General features: G+C 31.7%; 2 protein-coding genes and 2 long non-coding RNA genes across 5 annotated transcripts in view; 2 read left to right on the top strand and 2 right to left on the bottom strand.

Moving 5' to 3' along the window:
- The window catches only part of atos (atos homolog atossa), a 43958-nt gene extending 39554 nt beyond the window's left edge, over positions 1 to 4404 (top strand). The window contains exons 14-20 of the mRNA XM_080175294.1: positions 200 to 550; positions 722 to 871; positions 1129 to 1694; positions 1838 to 2122; positions 2346 to 2581; positions 2968 to 3989; positions 4287 to 4404. Of these exons, the coding sequence (XP_080031420.1) occupies positions 200 to 550; positions 722 to 871; positions 1129 to 1694; positions 1838 to 2122; positions 2346 to 2581; positions 2968 to 3136 (1757 nt within the window). The 3' untranslated portion in view covers positions 3137 to 3989; positions 4287 to 4404. The remainder of the gene's footprint in view (positions 1 to 199; positions 551 to 721; positions 872 to 1128; positions 1695 to 1837; positions 2123 to 2345; positions 2582 to 2967; positions 3990 to 4286) is intronic.
- A 914-nt stretch (positions 4405 to 5318) lies between these two features.
- On the top strand, positions 5319 to 6083 carry LOC145330626 (uncharacterized). Of its 2 annotated transcripts, none has more exons than XR_013883523.1 (2): positions 5319 to 5562; positions 5777 to 6083. It is a non-coding gene; the product is annotated as an uncharacterized LOC145330626 (long non-coding RNA). The 2 variants fall into 2 exon arrangements; XR_013883522.1 differs by having other exon boundaries at positions 5369 to 5567.
- Positions 6084 to 7363: 1280 nt separating this feature from the next.
- Positions 7364 to 18250, bottom strand: LOC145330815 (glutamate-gated chloride channel subunit beta-like). The gene is made up of 18 exons (XM_080175478.1): positions 18239 to 18250; positions 18004 to 18098; positions 17596 to 17694; positions 16884 to 16989; positions 15597 to 15658; positions 15300 to 15389; positions 14803 to 14894; positions 14100 to 14188; positions 13427 to 13492; positions 13124 to 13196; positions 12458 to 12597; positions 10502 to 10565; positions 9954 to 10030; positions 9343 to 9420; positions 9002 to 9052; positions 8589 to 8632; positions 8000 to 8088; positions 7364 to 7514 (listed from the first exon to the last, which is right to left on the bottom strand). The coding sequence occupies exons 1-18, from the start codon at positions 18248 to 18250 to the stop codon at positions 7411 to 7413; spliced, it is 1431 nt and encodes a 476-aa protein (XP_080031604.1). The 3' UTR covers positions 7364 to 7410.
- A 170-nt stretch (positions 18251 to 18420) lies between these two features.
- Positions 18421 to 20089, bottom strand: LOC145330814 (uncharacterized). The gene is made up of 4 exons (XR_013883563.1): positions 20041 to 20089; positions 19452 to 19575; positions 18759 to 18865; positions 18421 to 18457 (listed from the first exon to the last, which is right to left on the bottom strand). It is a non-coding gene; the product is annotated as an uncharacterized LOC145330814 (long non-coding RNA).
- Between the last annotated feature and the right edge of the window lies 1 nt (position 20090).

Genomic DNA, 20090 nt, shown 5'->3' with positions numbered 1-20090 from the left:
TAATGGTTTGGTATTATCTTAATTGGTTATTGCTGCGATACTAATGAACATTGAACCTAGTCCTTGTTTTTGCTTTTGAAAAAAACATTGTAAATTATTAGATATTAATTTGTCAATGCTTATAAAAGTGTGGCTAATCAGCCTAGAATTCATCAAGCTTCCATTTCTAACAACTTTTAAAAATATTTTTCTGTTTTAGAAACGTCACCAGTCAACATTATAACCCAAAAAGATGACCCTTATAATTACTATAATCACAAAAGAGAGGCTAAACAGACTGACACGTATTACGACCATTATGACAGCAACGAACATATTGATGAAAATGGGCAACTGTCGTCGTACACGCTGCCGCACCAAACTAAACACCAGTTACGAGAAAACGCGGGAAATGGAAACAGCAAAAGTGCGCGAAATGAAATGGACATGTCGCACCAAACCACCAAGACTGAGTTTACCCAATTAGATGAAGTGGATAGGGGCTATTTTCATGATAAGAATGCGGATTTTTACAGTTTTCATCCTTCCAGAAGTTCAGAATTTCACACAGGTATTAAAATTTACATTTATAGTAAGACTTTTTTTTACAATGGAATATTCTTATTTCTTAATAGGCATTCTTAGGATTAATCCTTTTTGGCCACTTCTGACTCATTTAGATTCGAATTATGATTTTACTGGCTATTAAATCAACAGTAGGTACAATTTATTTTTATTTTAGATTACAATTTCAATTCCTGCAATGGAGCATCCACTGAGTGTCAAGAGGCCTTGGATCTGACACCCACAGGACAAACAGCTAGTAATATCAACCTATTGGAGCTGTGTAATCAAATGGAAAAGAAATGTCTTATTAGTAAACAAGCTAAAGGTAAGATTTTATACAAAAAAAGATTTAAAAAATAAATCTATGGATGTATTACCTACTGGATTAGGTATTGCCTATTTCTATTTTCCATTTGGGTAAGACTAAAATCCAAATAAAAAAGCCTAAAACCTGCCTAGGACCAATATAAGTCTTCTCATAAAAGTATTGACCTTCATGCCTTGAGGTTTCTGAGATATTACTGAATTCACAGACAGACAGAAATAACTTAATTTTCCTATATATATTTTTTACAATTTTAGATGAAGAAAAGAGCGCGAAATCCTTCTTGTCCAGTCCGCTGCGCACCCGTAGCTACTCCGAGGCGCACGCTCCCGTTCTGCCGCACTTCCATTTCGGTGAACCCGTCCCCGTGACTGGGGCGCACATACTCGAGCCACTGGACATGTCATTCGAGTATCATGACCATGACCTGTCATACGATCATGAGGAGAGCGGTGGTGCAAGTCGGATGTCGTTGTACGAGTCTGGCATTAGTTTCGAGGGTGAAAACTCTAATGGCGGCATTGGTGATCAAAGCGAGAGCTATGATGAAAATGATGAAGATGTCTTACTGAATATGCGGACTAAACCAGAGAAGCGACGTAATTCTATAGAAGATGATGCAAACATCCCATCCGCCAATAAGAAGGCCGCGTTCCGCAAATCCTTTGACTCTGCTACGTCAATGGTCTTTCACAGCCGCAACGGGCTGCCGCTGACTTCATCACCAGCCCCCATGAGAAGGGGGATAAAGTTTGATTTTGATTCTGGTATTTCCACACCAAAGGATATCAAAAGAGCCCTGTTTGAGTCACAATATACTGAGGTAAAACTTTTATAATTACTTTTTTCAACTAGTGGGTTAAATGCTTGTTTTTTAATTGTCAAACTCTGTGATTTATTGACAAAAGCCTTATAAAATATATACCCTATTTCATAAACAAAATATTTTCATATTTATTTGTTTAGTCTATAAATGACTCGTTAACCGCCTTGTACGCCAACGCCAAGAAGAAAAAACGGGATCCCCGCCGATTGCTGTCCACTTCGGCGCCAGCCACCGTTAACAACAACCTGCTCGGCAACTTTGAGGAGTCTGTGTTGAACGGGCGGCTCGAGCCGGTGTCCACAGTCGAGGGATTTACCGCCGAAATCGGCGCCTCCGGCAGTTTCCACCCCCGCCATCTGACGTTGCCCGTGACAGTGTTTTTCTACACGCTCTGTGAGAATTCAAACATTGCTTCGCCATACTTGGTAAGGTTGCTTTTTTTTGTTCTTGTATAAAAAATGCGTTTGTGCCTTTATTGTAAAGCTTTTCATATGTCCTGGAAAAGTTATAACATTTTCAAAACAGATTCTAATAATTTAAATCTACAGATATCATGGGACATAGATGTTTATCATAATTGGAGGTGTCTAAATCATTTAATCTCCTCTAATTAAATATTTCTTAAAGGATGATTATGTTTTTTTTCAGGGACATGTAAACCTTGGTAAAAAAGGGTACCGAGTCCCCGACAAGGGAACCATCCAACTCACTCTGTTCAACCCGCTGGGCACTGTCGTCAAGATGTTTGTAGTCATGTACGACCTGACGGACATGCCGCCAAATTCGCAGACCTTTCTGCGACAGCGGACGCTGTACATGCCGGCGGACGCGAGCGAGTCAGACACTGAGTCGAGGAAGTGGCTGCGCTACCTTATCCACCTCAGGTATGCAGGTTTTAAGCTAGGAACAATCTACAGCCCTTTGTTTTCCTCATAAAGAAAGAATTGCAAATATAAGAATACTATTTTTTAGCTCAGCAACTCTATAGTTATGTTTAGAATGATTGTCCGTCCGTCCATTTATATTTTTATACCAATTTTATATTTGATACAATTGTCCTAATTATATTAGATTTTAAATGGTGATTCCTACCACGTTAAAGCTTATTTTTGTTAGCCAAACTCTGTATTATCAAATCTGTATTCATGTAATTTTCCAACAAATTTAAAATGTATTTTATACCTTTAAATTTTTGGTAAGACTTTTAAACTTCGCTGTCCGTCCGTCTGTCTGTTTTGTCATCCTTGTGTAATGTTAATATTTTGTTTAGGATGGCAAGTTCCAAGACTGGTAAAATCTACCTGCACACAGATATCCGCATGATCATATTCCGCAAGAGTGACCTGGACACAGCATCTGACCACGCACAGGGCAAGGGATTCGAACTTAGGTCCTTCACCAAAGGACCATCCAATCCAAAGTTTTCTCCCAGAAAGTAGAAATGTAACCCATAAAGAAAATGGACAATTATAAAAAGCTTCCAAAGGCAGAGATTCAACAACAAAGTTTGGCGGAGGATTAATTTGTCACAAAAAAAGATGCAAAATGACAATTTTGTCTTTCAAAAAAAGAACTCTACATCAAAATATATTTATAAAGGGACGAAATGAAGAACTTAAATTTGTGATTAATTATAAGAACTGAAATCACTTAACAAAAAGTCAAAATAATGATAAATTCTGCTGAAATGATCAATATATTTTTATAAAGACTATAAAAAGCTCTGACATCAAAAAAGTGTATAAAATGGAAGGTTAAAATTTAAAACATGAAAAATTTACATATATCCTAAATTTTTGTTAATATATAGTATAATTATAAAGTAGTTATTATGTTGTTTTTTTCAACTATCAGTGAAATAGTTTTTAAATAGCAATAGTTATTTCTGAATAACTAAACATTTTAGGGTCTATTTTTACATTTTAAGACCCTTAATTTAAATAACTATTTTACTGGGTTTTTTTTTGGGTATTATCATTTATAATTAAAAGAATTTGAACAAGTCAATTTGTCTTTCAAAATTAATACAAGACGATCCGAATTTTAATAAAGGCAATTAAAAAGTATTTTTGATATTGTGATTATATTGATAAAATGCTTGGATGATATAAAATTGCCGTTGATTGTCCTTTTTAATTGTTTTCAAAGAAAGAAATTAGTTAATTTTTGAAAGATTTTGTCCTATTTTATGGGGCCTAAGATTACTTTTCAAAAAAACTTGGATCTATCTTTGAATGGTGTATATAATATATAAATGCTATAGTTGTATATTATATGAGGGGATTTTTCCAGGTAAAGAGTTGAGCAGTAACCCCCCTAACTTTTAAAATAAACCCCCCTCCCTCTTCCAAATTCTTTATTAAAGTTTCATACTCATTCCAGTTTTAGCCCTCTGGGGTTCTAACCCTTAGTGTAAACATTCCAAATTAACCTAATCTTAGTTAATAAGCAAAACGGTTCTACTTGCAATAGGGGGGTATACTTTCGACGACGGGTAAGGAGGGTTTATATTGACCCCCATCCCCCCCCCCCCCTACAGGGGGTTTATTCTATTAGTCACTGAGGTTCTCTCACTCCTTAACTTGGAAGGTGCCTTATATGAGTTTATTTTACATTGTATTTCAATTTTTTTTGTAAATCAATGTACATAGAATTATATTTATATATCATTATGTATGGTTATTATTATTATTATAGATTGTCAGTTTTTTAATAACAAAAAAAGGGGTCGTTTCATGTGTAGTATTGCGTAATTTTTATAGAAAATTATTAATTTTTTTCTAATTAACCTTAGATGGAGAAATATAAATAGATTTTAAAAACATGAAACTTATTTAATCTACTTAAAAGTACCTAACATTTTACGAAAAGTATTAAGGTACTTTAAATTTTTTTTTTTTGAAATTACAAGATACTTTACATGGCAGTATCCCATAAAGATGAGTTTTAAAAAAATAATATATTATAAGACAAGGTCCTGGTGATCGTTAAACATTATATTGCAAGCAAAAGATATTAAAAAAAGGACAAATATGTCCATAAGTAGCGCAGCAATAACAATAATTTGTCTAGCTTTCCAAGCATATTATTTTACTTGTGTGTGTGTGTGTGTGTGTGTATGTGTTATTTAATATTAATTTCAATTATTACCGTTTACAGAACACAATTGTCTATAGAGTTGCTGCACTACCTACTTTAAAAGTTTTTATATTAATTTAGAGTTTAGTAAAAATCCAGGGAGGGAGAAGACAATGGAATGAAATTATACTTATTTTAAAACACGCTCTCTAGTTATTTAGCTAAAATTTTTTTTATTAAATCATGATTGGTTGATACAAACGAGCAGTACAAACAAAAAAGGGATAGTTGCTTGAAGTGCATATATCATAAGAATATGATTTTCGAGTCTTGATATTTTTAAAACTACGTGGTAGAAAATTGAAATTCTTTCAAATATTTTCCCTAAAGATCTAGTTTAAACCCTTGAGCAGTAAAAAATATTTAGTTCACTAAATTTAAGTCTAAATGCATTTCGTGCAACTTTCCCTTTTTTCTACTGAGTTTGTTATTTTTTTTCTTGGGATGTACAGTAATTTACCATCCATTGTCTTATCCCTAAAGATTCCTGGTATGATCTAAAATTCTTTCTTAAAAATGAGATTCCTTCATAGTATAATATTAAGCTTCTAGCTGCTAGGATATGCCTTAAAATCAAAATATATCAAATTATTATTAAACATATATTAAATATATATATATATAAATAAACTCAACAATTATAGTGTAATAATAGCATAAAGTAAAGTTATGCTTATTTGTTTAAAATTTCTGATAGTTATGTATTTTCTTTTGTGATGTTGCTTAGGTTAGGTTAGGTTAAAATGGATGATTTTGTGGGGGTAACGTTAAAATAAAAATAAATGGGGGTTTTAAAATATTTCTTCATACCTTATTTATAAAGATCTCGCTTAAGATACCCCACCCCCTTCAAACCCACACCCCAAATATCCCATGCTAAAGACCTTTTTTTGGAAAAAAAATCATTCCTTTGGATCTAACTTAACCTGTCCTTACTTAAGTGATACAAGTTTCTTGAGATAATTTGTGATGATTATTTTTAGGAAACAAATAAATTTTAAATTTTGAAGTTAAAAAAATGAATTCTAAAACAGGCAGGCAAATTTTATAGTAGAAAAAGGAGTAAAATGGACGAAAATTACTAAATATTTGTCTGTCACGTTTTACTGTTTGTTTTTGAAATACTTTTTAAATTATTTACTATGATAATTAAATGAAAATTGATAAATTTATTGTGGAATAGTTTAGATGTGTAAATTTAAAACAATTATAAATTTAAGAATGTAAATATATATTTTATATAAAGTACCTATAATATTTGTTTATTTTTTTTTTTCAAGCAAAGCTACTCTTTAATATTCAAGATCTTTCGCTACAGGCAGTTATCAGGGAGTAGGGGGAGGGGGGGACATTGGGCAGTTATGAAACTAGTAGGTCCCAAAGTTTTATTATAATATTTTCTTATTCGTTTCCTTAACAATTTTGGGATTTTTAATTAAATTTTGATTGGTTAGTAACTTATACATTAACCCTTAACGGTCGGGGGGGGGGGTGTTGAACGCCCCCCCCTCCGGTTTTTTCTATCTCATTTTCTGTGTGTGAAAGATGAAGAGCCCAAACTGCTTGACTTTCTAAGTATGGGTATGACACATAACTGAGAGTTGGAATTTTTTGAATATCTCCATCCTGGCGGGCACAGGATGCCAGCAAACCTGGCAGGGTCATCCAGGTAAAGAGCAAAAATATTTTTTTGACTAAAACAAAGCATTTTATCATACCAAAATACTAAAAAATCTTCTAGTAGTACATCCTTATATAAAATACAGGTGTTCAAGTCACTTTCAGGTTCCAGGTATGATCCTGCAGGTCCTGATTTTCCAGGTCTCCAGAAATCTTTAAAAGGCTCCTGTGGCCGCAATTTTTGACGTAGAGACTTCAAATTTTAAACTTAAGCTTTTCTTACATGTCTACATAACGTATTAAAATTTCATGAAGATCCGCCGCCGTTTTCCCGCCGACCGCCGACTGCGGCGGCTGGCAGCTGCCAAGTACAGCTGTGGCCGCTGAAATTTATATTTGATATTTCTAATGTAAAATTTACATAAAGATAAACATTTTCTGGAAAAAAATTTTTCTTCTAGCTTCAAAAATAAGAAAATTACAGCCGTTTGAAATTTTTAAGTAAAAAAGGACCTAAAAACAAAGGTTGTTAAATAAAAGGGTGAAGGAAGCGAAAATTGACTTAGACTTATAAAAGGTCGGAAATTCATTATCAAACAGGGGACTTGCACAAAAAAATTAGCCCTCTAGCTCTAATAGGAACTGAGATAATAAGGGGGGGCGTTGAACGCCCCCCCCCCCCCCGACTGATTAAGGTGCGGCAAGGGGCCCGACTGTAAAGGGTTAAGTTGAGTGCCAGACGTTTCAAAATCTAATTGTTCTCTACAGAAGGTTTATTTTGTGTAGCTTCATTGGGAAGGTACATAAATTTATTACCCATTGTCTTATCCCTTTAGATCCCTTGTTAGATAACTTGTTACTTCTATGCAATGTTTTGGAAATAAAAAGTATTGATAGGAAATTGAACATTTACAGTTAAATTTTTTATTGAATTTATTAATTTCAAAACTTTTTTTTACATGCTTTCATAGATGGATGGTTGATAGTTGTAATTATAGAGACCATAGGACCAGTATACCACAGAAAATAGCAGCACTACACAGGGTATGATCACGCGGGCTAAAATATAAAAAAAAAAGATAAGTAGCTCAAAAATGGATTTACAATAATACGTGGATATTATGACAGGGGAAAAATTATCAATATTGGTTGCTATTTCCCCTGTTAATTGATAGTTTAGTTCGCTCATCCAATTGGAGGGGATGAGGAATCATTTTAGCCAAATAGTCGACATAAATCACTCTTATTGCATATCTGTGTAATGTCAACAAGGAATTACCTCAGTGATCTAAAGGGATAAGACAATAGCCGATAAATTAATTTAAATCCCCAATGACGATACACTAAATTATCCCGTCTGTAAAAAAATTACTATTAATTAGTAGAAAGTTGAAATGTTTGGTCACCTAATTTAATGAACAAAATAGTCAAAATGCATTAAATGTCCCAAAAGTTGTGAAGCCAACGAATAAGAATACGTTATTATAAAACTTTGGGGACTAGTGTAATAAACAGGCCAATGTCCTTTCCCTCCCTGGAATTACCTGTTGTCTCTCCAATTTTGATTAGGAAGTCTCCATTGTCGAAATTTTCATAAAGCTGGCGGCGTGAATCTACCTCCAATTTCTCATCCCTGAAAAAAAAATTCCCTCCCTCTTTTAATTCTAGTTTTAAAAAGAAAAGGTTATAAAAAATTGGAGGGGGGTTTCTTTTGTGAGTTACCCTCCCTCTAAATTGTTATAAACCTTTCCAGGGCCTATGAGAAGCCACCCTATAAAGGAGAAACATATCGGTTTAGCGAGATCCTCCAGTACAGACAGATACAAAGATCATTTTACTTTATTATAATGATTTAAACCTACTTTAACTATTTTCTTAACCCTCCAAATTTCAAGTTGTATGCAATTTTTTTCCTTCCAAGAACAAAGGGAGTCATTTTGTCGCGTGTTTTCCGTAAAGTTATGTGTTAGCGTGAAGTCAAATGCGCTTGTTAAGTCACTGTTCTTAATTTAACCAAAGTATATTCATGAAATGACCACAAATAAGAACAATTTGACTTAACATGTGACTGAACACCAACACACATCTTTACAGAAAATACACATAAGAAATTACCCCCTGTATATAAATTACCTTGCTATTAAATTCTTATTTATGACATTCCTCTCAACCTTATCCTAAATATATATTATTGTAGTGGAATTTACAAAATTAGTTAGATAATAGTTATTTATCGCATCGTATTACAGACAGCTTTCTACATATATCAAAAAGATTAGGTATATATTGAAACCAGTTTTGTTAGCGGGTAAAGGGGTAATTACCCACCCCCCTTAATGAATTTAGGGATGCCGTAGGCAGGCACCCAAAAAATTTTGAATTTTGAATTATAAAAATAGCTTGGACGCCCTTGGATGGAACTAAAATTTTGCTTGGGTTGTTAGTGATTCCCTCTCTGGAAATAGATATAAAAACCAACACTTTCTGCAGTTAGCGAGATCTGTTGGTACAGACAGATATTTAAGGATTATATAATTAGTAATTACCATAAAATCAGAAGAGTCAAAAATCCTATTTCCATTCTTAGCTGGTTCCACCTACAAATATCAATTCAAATTTATCTAGTTTTCTTTACTTGTTTTATTAGAAATCATGCACGTCGAAAGGGGACGAGGGGTGGTAAAAGGGTGTTTTCAAGATTCAAGATACCCCCGTCATACTTTGAAACCCTAAAAATTTTAATATATACATTAGATTACCCCCCTCAAACCTTTAAAACCCCTCATTCCAGCTTCCTCAAAATAAAAGCTTAAACGTCCTTGTTAAACATTCAATATAAATGCCCTTTTTACCTTGTGTATCAATAAAAATATGTATGAATTATTACTTTTATTGGTTGTCCATGATGGTTGATTTGACGATCATCCACTACTCTTTTACTATCAATAAAGGTGTGAAGGAGAACCTAAAAACAAAAGGATTTTTCAAAACCGATTGATATCCGCAGTATTAGAACCGGTGTTCAGCCATACGGAAAAATCATGTATAGCACCGTATTACAGACAATTTTCTACAAAAATAAAAATAAAATTCATAATACTGATACCAGTTTTGTTAGACCCGGACTTCTGCCCTTGAAAACTTAATAACTTTTAATATCCACGGAGAGCTCTAACACGATGCGATAAAAAACTTATGCTATTAATATTTCAGTATAACTTCACGCTCTGTCTTAACTTAATACAATAAAGGTATTCTAAAGGAAACTAAGAAGACCTTTTTCTGAAGGATTTTTCAAAATATGAAAAACGTTAACAAATTTTTACTTGATATATATTTTTAATCATGCATAAGTTTAGAAACCAAAAAATAATTATCACAACCTTATTTTTTGGATTCTCACACTTTCACTTTTTAATAGTAATAAAATATCTGTAAGAGTTCAATCAAATGCTTTGCTTATATCAAGAAATTTTTAATAAAATAAAAATTCCAAACCTCAAAGAAAGGAACGATCTGACAGAATAGTAGCCAAACATCAATCATCTTCAGATATGAGGTTGGTGGCAGGGATCCTAAAAAGTTATGTTTTTAATCTCTGGTTGTTTCCCTCAAAGTGCCTAGGTGAGCACAAAGACATCCCTCCCAATTTTTAAAAAATAAATTTAATATGAGTAAGGAGAAGTAGTTTTCCGTTTGTTTCTGGGTGAGGTTATGTTATTTCAGGTCCTTGATAGTTCTAAAGGGTTGGGGCCTGCTGTCTTTGCCTCCTACCCCCGACATCAGGAGTTATGCACGGAAAAATATACCCTTTCTGATTTTCATTTTTTTTCTCATAAATAGTAGATGTTTTTTCAGTGCTTGATAGGCACTTCTAGGAAAAGCACCTAATCTTGTCTAAATGTAAGTTGTATGTCTGTTCGTTTGTCCAGTAAGACTCAAAAGTAAGGGAAGCTACTTTTAAACAATAAAGTTTTGTGGACTCAGTTTCAAGATTTAAAAAAGGGCTGTTAAAATAAAAATTAAATATGAGAATTATGAAGTACCTGACACGCTTATGAACAATGTAGTAAGAACAAGCAAAGATGTTAGATTTACTGTCACTAGAGCCTAGAACAACAAAAATGTTAAATCAAATTTTTTAAAATGAATCTTACAAAGAAGGTAATTTTTTTATATATTTTCCCTAAAGTTGTGTGTAACTGTTTAGTCAAATGCGCTTATTAAGTCAAAATGTTCTTAATCATGACCATATATACACATTTGGTCATAATTAGGAAAAGATTGACTTTATAAGCGTATTTGACTAAATTGTTATATTTTACGGAAAGTACGCAAACAAAATTACCTCCTTTTAAGTGAAATAAATACAGCAAATTGCTGGGCAATAAAACTTTTGTCAAAATTAGCAGAAGTTGTTTGATTAAAATCTGATTTACACTTCACTATAATAGGGTTACTAAAAATTAGTAATATATCAGCTACTTTGTGTATTAAGTGCAGTCAATATTTTTTTTTCCTTTGAATGATATTGTAGTTTCTTAATAAAAGATAGCTAAATAATAATTTATAATTAAAAAAATCATTTTATCATATCAAATTGATAGGAATCGCACTTTCCTTTTCATCTTTTCTACCCCAAATAAGAAAGAATAATTCAACCTAAAAAAGAAAGTATTTTCTTTTTTGTCTGCTTCTTTGGTAAACAATAAAATAAAATATAAAATAACAGGAATAAATGTATGAAGAAAAAAGGATTAAAATATATTTTTGTAAGATTACAATATTTGAGGAAAGCTAATTCATACTACAAAATCACTAAATTAAATTTTTTTTAGAATTACTGGGTATAGTCCTTTCCACGACATCTCTCCATAAGGAGCGATTCTTCGCATTTTTCACAGTAGCTTTTCTCCTATTTCTAGCCCCTGCGGGGGGCTCTAACCCTGCGGGGCCAATTACCTAACCCTGTGGGGCAATTACCTAACACAATATAACCTAACCTAACCTAAAATAACCTTTAAAAAGCCATTTTAAAAATACGAAGAATCGCTCCTTATGGAGGGATGTCGTGGAAAGGACTATACCCGAATTACTTAGTCTTTATTCCTGGTTCATCCATAAACAATATTCAATACTATTTTTTGCAATATTATTTTTTTTGTATTTAGTATCATTTTTATGAGAAGAAATTAAGACCCTTTTTTACCTACATTTATAAAAGGTTACAACTGCACTTATAATTCAAAAATTTTATTGGTTTTAGTGAAAATTGACTGCACTTATTGTGTATATAATTTTTGGTAGGTGTATATAGACACAATGAAGTCATTACTATACAAAGAAATGACTTTAAAACAAAGTTCATAAAAACAAAGAGTTTGTTGTCTTACTTCAATTAATACTAAATATTCTTCACCAAAAAAAGGTTATGGTCAAAACATTACTTGTAAAAGCAGACAGATTGACATAAACACATCCCCAGTAATAGAATAGCTTCATTCAGGGGCGTCTAAGCTTTTTATTTTGGGGGGGGTAAAAAATTTTGAAGGGGGGGGTAATTCGTTTTTGGGGGGGGTAAAATTGCGCACGAAGCGCGGCGCAAATTTATTTTACCCCCCCAAAATTTTTACCCCGTGGGTAAAATTTGCTTGGGGGGGTAATTACCCCCCCTGAAATCTGTTGGCAGGGGTAAATTTAGTTTACCCCCCCCCAAAATTTACCCCCGGGGTAAAATTTTGGGGGGGGGGGTAATTTAAATTTTATTAAATATATAGTAATAAAAATGCGCGCGAAGCGCGCAAAATTTTTTTTATTAGAGATTTTTTATTTTGGGGGGGGTATTTACCCCCCCAAAATTGTTTTGGGGGGTAAATACCCCCTACTAAATGGTTGGGGGTGCCTACAGCACCCCCAGGGTAGGGGTAAATTTTAAATGGGGGGGGGGTAATCGCCCCATTACCCCCCCCTTGGACGTCTATGGCTTCATTACTGTTAATAACCTCAAAGAAAAAAGGTTTAAAGAAGTTGGTAGCATAAACTATGGTAAGAATTAGAATGGTAGGCAGGTAGGTGGTCATCAGCTCATCGATTAATCTTCTCTTTAGAATTATCACCATGTTCAAGCCCTGGTCAGGATTACCTACAAATTTTCACACTAGCAGCTTTGCCTCTAGGGGTACTTGAGGTGGGAAAGGAAGTCGACCATCCCCAATCTAGTTTTAAAAAGAATTTTTTTAAAAAATTTTTTTGGGGGGGTTGAGGTTAATTTTGTCTAAATTTGTCTTGAAAGGATGTTGGTATCCTCAAAAATAATTTTATGAACCTTCCCAGAACCTTTGATGGTAGCTACACTGTAAAGGTTCAGCGGATGACAAGATCCCTGGTAAAGACACACAAATAGACATCTTATTACTTTTATATAAGAACAAAAATATTTAATGATATAAATTCATTAAATATAAATTGAACTGAAAATACAGATGGCTTTTATGATTTTAGGAAAAGCTTTTTATTGTTCCCCGGTAAGGTTTAAGCTATTGATGGCAAAAAGTATTTGCAATCTGATATAAAATTACAATTTCAAATCCTATTAAAAGCATAATAATTACAAATAAGCGAAGAAATAATATGATAGCAATAGTATTGTAAAAGTTGTATAAACTTACTGTCATTAACATAAGTTAGAGACCAATTAGGAATAACATATTGAGTTAAAACTGTTTCACCCTCCATAAAAATCTAAAATTTTGGCCAGATAATAAATTTATAACTTTTTTGGTCAGATAACCCAGAAATGAAATAAAAAGTAATGTATATTCCTTTAATAATTTCAAGTCTCTGAGGAGTGTACAAACATATATTTACATGAAACAATCAGTAATGCAAACTTCATATTTAAATACTCGTAATTTATTATTAAGTTCTACTTTCACATTTAAAAACTATATTATTTAATAATTAGCATGGACCTGATTTGGTTGAATTGTCATTGCAGAACTTTCTAATTCTCTTACAATCATAACAACAGTACATGCCTAGCAAGCAACAAAAAATATCATCTACCATGGGTAGGAATATATAGAACAAAACAAAGAACTATTTAATTTTTTTTTTAATTTTAAAATTTATACGATTTTTAAATCATAAATACTTTTTTAAAATGAAAAGCAAAAATAAAGGAAAGAAATTATATGTATGTTTTATTCAATATTTTCCAATTATCATTCTTTTTATACAAAGGGTTCAGTCTAAATTTGCATATGACAGGCTAGTCATCCAGAGAGAGAGGAGAAAATGGGCTGTTTATTGCACTAGTCCCCAAAGTTTTATAATAACACTTTCTTATTTGTTGGCTTAAAAACTTTGGGGACTTCAAACGCTTCAACGACTGATTTTAATCTACAGAAGAGAATTTTTCGACTATTGTTTTATCCCTTCTGATTCCTGGAGGGTTGTTGATTAATTTAATCGCTAATATCTTAACTTTTTATTGGTTGGTTCATAAAGTTCAGTGTCCTAACTTTTGAACGACTGATTGAAATTGGGCATTATGTGCATCATCATTTGGGACGTAAATCAAATTATGCGCCATTGTTTTATCCATTTAGATCCCTGCTAGACATAACCTACTAACAGACTGACCTGGGTATCAAATGGATAGAGCTGGAGCTGATAAACACATTTGAATGTTTTGGTGTACACCTCTTGGAATGTTACTCTATTATCTTCTCCTGTACACCAATTTTATAATCATGGAAAGAAAAAAGAGTATTACAGTAGATTTTGATAGGTTATTTTAGGGTAGGTTAGGTAAATGTTAATGGTTGTCCGGCTAGGTTAGGAAATTGGCCCTGAAGGGTAAGAGCCCCCGCATGGGCTAGAAATAGGAGAAAAGTTACTATGCAAATACGATGAAACCCACAACTTTGTTTTCTTTCCATGAACAAAATTTTTTCTAGGCTTGTAGATTTTTAATAAAAATTAACTTTTCTTGTTTTGTACAGCTTCAACATAAGACTATACATCCTATTTTATTAATTAGCAAACGTTTTTTTTAGTCTAAAGCTTAAGATTTTAATAACGTCTGAAATGATTAGGTTCTTTATTTTAGTTAGGCTACACTAGTACACATAGGTCCTTAGGTGATTTTTTGCAATCTTATTTTCAGATACAAGTCTTGGGAGGATTTGAGCTACTTTTCTAACCCCTCTCTTTCACTTTGAATACAGAACCCCTAAATACTAGAGGAGTAGCAACTAGTCACTTATATTTTGCTTAAAATGCACTTTATGGAATTACCCCAATTAGAAGAAATTATTGAAAAATATAAAAACATTATAGTTACCTTTAAAAATGTTTATTTCTTCCATAATATTTTCTGGGCTCAATTCATATTCTCCTTCTCTTGAAACAGTCACTTCTGTATTCATACTTCCACTGTAAATAAACAATATCAGATGTCATTTAGGATCTAAAACAATATTTGGCATTAGCATTTACTAAAATCATTAAAGAGGATTTTCATTCAGGAATTCTCAACAAAAGGCATGCATGAGGAAAGTGAGAAAAATCCCAACTATAGCATGCAACAGGAGGTTTGAATCTTGTCACAACTAGGGACATTAACTGTATCTTCTAAAATATGTTAGATGCATTACATTATTAGTAGTTGCATAGGCAATGCATTGGTCCAAAACAGGCACCTCTTTTTGGGTGGGGGATTATTATTTTAGCCAGCTACAAGAATAGATTTTTTAGAGTACATGTAAATCTGGTGTAAAATCCAAATAATAATAAATCTATTCATGTTACAGAGTGTATTGATACTACATATAAACTTACACTGTTGCTTCACTGTTTTCAGTATTTTCAAACACAACAAATGGAATCCATATTTGTGATATTTCTGAGCTGGACAGAGAGTTGGCAGACCTTAACAAAGTTAGTTAATAATAAAACACATATTGTATAAAATTTGAAAAAGTTATAAAGCCACTGTTGCTTTCTATTAGAAAGGGAGAATTGTTATATGATCTGAATAAAAATTAATTTAACCCTATTTCTAAAGCACATAAAACCAATATAGTTTAACCTATTGATAAGTATTTTTAATGCAAATGAGACTAATATAATTTTTACCTTGTAGTTTTTAAATCATAATAGGTTAACCTATAGTCATACCATTCCATTACCATTGTGTACTAAATATTAAATAAATTAAATTTTCAAGTAGCTAAAAATGCATTTTTTTTGAAAAGTTACGATGTCTTTTCACTCTCTGTGTTAAATGTTCATATAAGATAGGATATTTGTATGTATTTCTGTCTTTTACAAAATATTTTACAAACAATTGGAACAGATTATAAATTTTTAGACCACCTTGTCTAAATGTTATTTTCAAACATTATGCAATGATCTTCAGTAATACAATTCATATCAATCAGGGATAAGGGATAGGAAACCTGGCCATTAAATAGGTCCCGGCCTAGATTCTAAAGGGATATTGAAACTTTTACCAATTCCTAATTAAATGTCGTCACTGGCGGACGCTCCCAAGTAGCTATTGCTCTAAACCAATAAGGATCAGCCTGTTTTGTATCAACCAATAACCAATTGGCGGATGAGAATATAAAAAATGCGACAATGAAAAAAAATTTATCTCGTCTGCTTCTAAATAAAAATAGGAATTAATAAGAAAAGGTGTCCGATCCCATCAACTTAATTATCAAATCTGCCCAGAGTTTTACATTAAAAAATACCATACATAAAAAAACGAAAATAGAGTGATTATTTTTTGGAAAGTAGGTAGCTACGAATTATTCATTTGGTAGTTTATAAATGAAATGTTTTATTTTAAATTTTAAAACTTTATACGGAATTGATTGAAACACCTCAGTACTATTATATGTTAAAAAGTACAAAAATATTATTCATGGAACAAGAAGAATTTATAGAAAGTTACCCAAGTGCTAATTTACTTGTACTAAATTTATTTATTCATTTAGAATTTTAATAAGCAATGATAAAATGATAATTTCAAATAAAATTTTTAATCTTTAATAAAAATACAAACAAAATCTGTCTGAGGCAAACCCAATGATAGATTTCGGAAAAATTCAAATTACTAGACTAAAAGATAAAAAAAATTTGGGAGACAAAAAAACATCAAAACGTGATTTTAAAAAAGCCATTAATATATTGGTTTATAAGTTCTAATTTTACTTTAGACTAGCTACCTGAATTTTATTCTATTCTTTATCTACACACACACACGCAGCTATTATTTCATTAGCGTTGATAATGAACTAATGCACCTTCCCATAACAGGTTTTTTTATAGGCTTGAAATAGGCCTGAAATAATATTTTCCTACGTTTCTCTTCTCTTATCCCTGTTATCAATGAATTCTTTTGAATTGAAAAGTGACCTTCAAAGTGAAGATATGGTCAATTTCTTGAATTTTTAGAATATCCTTGATAGAGATAGATATGTTTACTACAACAGGAATATTCTTGTCCAGAGCTGGGTCATACCTGAGCAGATTTTAAAAATTATTATAAATTAATAAAAGTAATTTAAGTTTAAATGTGTACATGTCAACTATACTTCAAACCAAACAAAAAGTATAGCATGATGAAATAACTGTTCCAAATATTTTGCAATGTAAAATCAGTATACAAACATTCCATATGACCAACCTACTTATATGACAGGTGGCTAATAATTTAATGTAGAAAATGTAGCTTTAAACCTTGCCCAGCAATGCACAATTAAGCCTTCTAAACAAACTATTGAGGAAGAATGCATGTAATGCTACACTTAACCTAATTCTAATCACCAAATTGAAGTTGTACAAGATAGCATAAATGACCAAGATTTGAGGAAACTATTAGTCATACATTTGATGCATAAAGAACTTCATCCAATTTGCAGAATAGTTATTTCTCGCATCGTATTATAAACAGCTTTCCGCAGATATAAAATGTACAATTATAAGATTAAAACCAGTTTTTTTAGCCCCGAGATGCCAAAGGCACGGGATATTCGTAGAAAACTGGATGTTATATGATGCTAGACATGTTTTTTTTCGTATCAATGAGAACCGGTTCTAATCCACCGGATATTAGAAAAGCCATTACCTAAATGGAGGAACAGTTTTCTTGTAATTGTCCTTCATAAAAATCATCTTACAATCATCCTCATCTGATTCATCCAAACAATGGGAGGTCTGATCACACCTGACAACAATAGTTATTAACTGCATTCACAGCTTTCCACGGATATTAAAATAAAATAATAAGATTAAAACTATTTTTGTCAGCCTTGAGATGCTGAGGCCTGGTTTACAAAACTGGTTTTATTTCTATTGTAATATTCGTGGAAAGGTGTCTGTAATACGATGCTATATATGATTTTTCAGTATCAATGAAAAGTCTATAGTGTTCTTTTTACATGCATATCTTATTGGAACCTTATTCCAATAATTTCTATACCATTGACTCTTTGATATTGGAAAAGTAGATGAAATACCTACTAAGATAATTTACCTTTGTTCAATGTCAATGCATTGTCCATCATTGCAAGTGAATTGATTGTTAACACATGTGGTAAACTTAATTCTTCTCACAGTGGGCTCTCCCTCCTGTTAAGTTTTTTTCTCATAATCACAAGAATGTTAAGAATAGGGATTTTTTTTGTTCATTTTTACCAAATTCTATATTACTAATAAACTGATTCTAGGGAACATTTAAAAACAAATTATTTTATTAATCATAAGAATGCCTTTGAATTCATTCATTTAGCAATTCGAATGTTGTACAGTTTTATGCAATACATGTGATTTAGATAAAAAAGTAAAATTTCTTTAAGTTTAACAATAAACAAAAATGACAATGATAAAGCTCAAACTTTAATTAGAAATTGAAAGGAACTGAATTTTGAAAAAAAAATTTCAAGAATTATGATTATGTGTCCTTGTAGCAATTGTCATTGTTTACATATCTAAAATTAATAGAACTTTTTACCATTGTTTTGTGGTATTGTATTAATTTTCTCCATATTTAGTAATTCAAGTAAAGATAGTTAAGTACACTGAATAGTTCTGCAATTCCTACCACACTTGCAGCAAAAATACTTTAAATATAACACTATCTGACTTATTTTAAGATTTTCAGAATACTGTTGTACAACAGATTTGGTGATTTGAATTTTAATAGGATTAGTTTGATATTTTTAACCAACTAAAAATAAAATTGTTCTTTTACTTTTATCACAGCTTTTAATAATCTTATTATGCTCTTACTTGAATTCAAAGTTGTTGACTCCTAGTAGCAATGAATCTTTGAGTGATGTAGAGTAAGCATAGCTAGTATTATCATATCTATCATACCATATCCATCTATCTGTATCCTTTACAAATAATATAAATAGTTATATTAAGACAGGTAGAGTAAGCATAGCTAGTATTATCATATCTATCATACCATACCCATCTATCTGTATCCTTTACAAATAATATAAATAGTTATATTAAGACAGGTAGAGTTAGCATAGCTAGTATTATCATATCTATCATACCATACCCATCTATCTGTATCCTTTACAAATAATATAAATAGTTATATTAAGACAGGTAGAGTTAGCATAGCTAGTATTATCATATCTATCATACCATACCTATCTATCTGTATCCTTTACAAATAATATAAATAGTTATATTCATACAGGTAGAGTTAGCATAGCTAGTATTATCATATCTATCATACCATACCCATCTATCAGATTCCTGTATAAGTAATATAATTAAACCCACACATCTATTCCTGAGCACTTTAATTTAAATCTCAGTATTAATTTAGTCATTAAGTATGTTCAAGGAAGGATTTTTTTCAGGAAAATTTTAGAACTGTTTTTGGAGCTCCAGAAATAAAAATTCTATCAAAATTTTATTTTCTTAAAATCCTTTTATAACAAATTTATAATAAGATATCATTACCTTGTCATGATAGACAATGGAGGAGAGTTCCCCCATGTAAAGAACACCCCCATGTGTGCCAATAGTATAATAATAAATACTCTCAAACAAGGAACCTTCACATAAGCCTCTCACATACACTTTTCTATAAATTAGAAATTCAAATTTTTCATATTATGACATTTAAGAGTTGCATCATCTCCCCTATAAAGAAAGATTCTAGAATTCCAAGCCACCTCTTTTCCATGCTTTCAAATAATATGATAATAAACACTTTCAAACAAAAAAATTCACATTACACTCTCATATAAACCTGTCTGAAAAATATTGACATTTTTATTAGGGGTGTTTTGGTAAATACTCTAAAGGAACTATTTCTTTTATATAGTTGACTCTTTAATAATTTGCAACATATATGACAAAAAAACTCTCTAAAAACTCTCAAACATACAATTTCTACAAAGAGAAATTTCATAGTTCTTGTATATAATACTTCAGATTATTAATTTAATTAAAATGCTTCAATATCTTATTGAAAGAATAAGATTTAAATTTTGGAGATGATTTTTACCTACACTATGAATTCAAATAAAAATATTACAAATTGTACCTTGCTGGTTCATCTACGTGACAAAGAGCACAATGTGCATTGGTCTTAAT

The sequence above is a fragment of the Acartia tonsa genome, chromosome 10 (genome assembly GCF_053477335.1).
Source record: "Acartia tonsa isolate MP-2025a chromosome 10, ASM5347733v1, whole genome shotgun sequence".
NCBI lineage: Eukaryota > Metazoa > Arthropoda > Copepoda > Calanoida > Acartiidae > Acartia > Acartia tonsa.
This window is presented reverse-complemented; position numbering and strand designations above follow the sequence as displayed.

Bases quoted from the DNA above. Each gene is read 5' to 3' on its own strand.
- LOC145330815 (XM_080175478.1), bottom strand. The intron at 15,390-15,596 runs GTAAAAATTATA...AACTTTGTTAAG, and splicing joins TATGATTTAAAAACTACAAG to GTCTGCCAACTCTCTGTCCA. The intron at 8,633-9,001 runs GTAATTACTAAT...ATATATATTTAG, and splicing joins TTGACTCTTCTGATTTTATG to GATAAGGTTGAGAGGAATGT.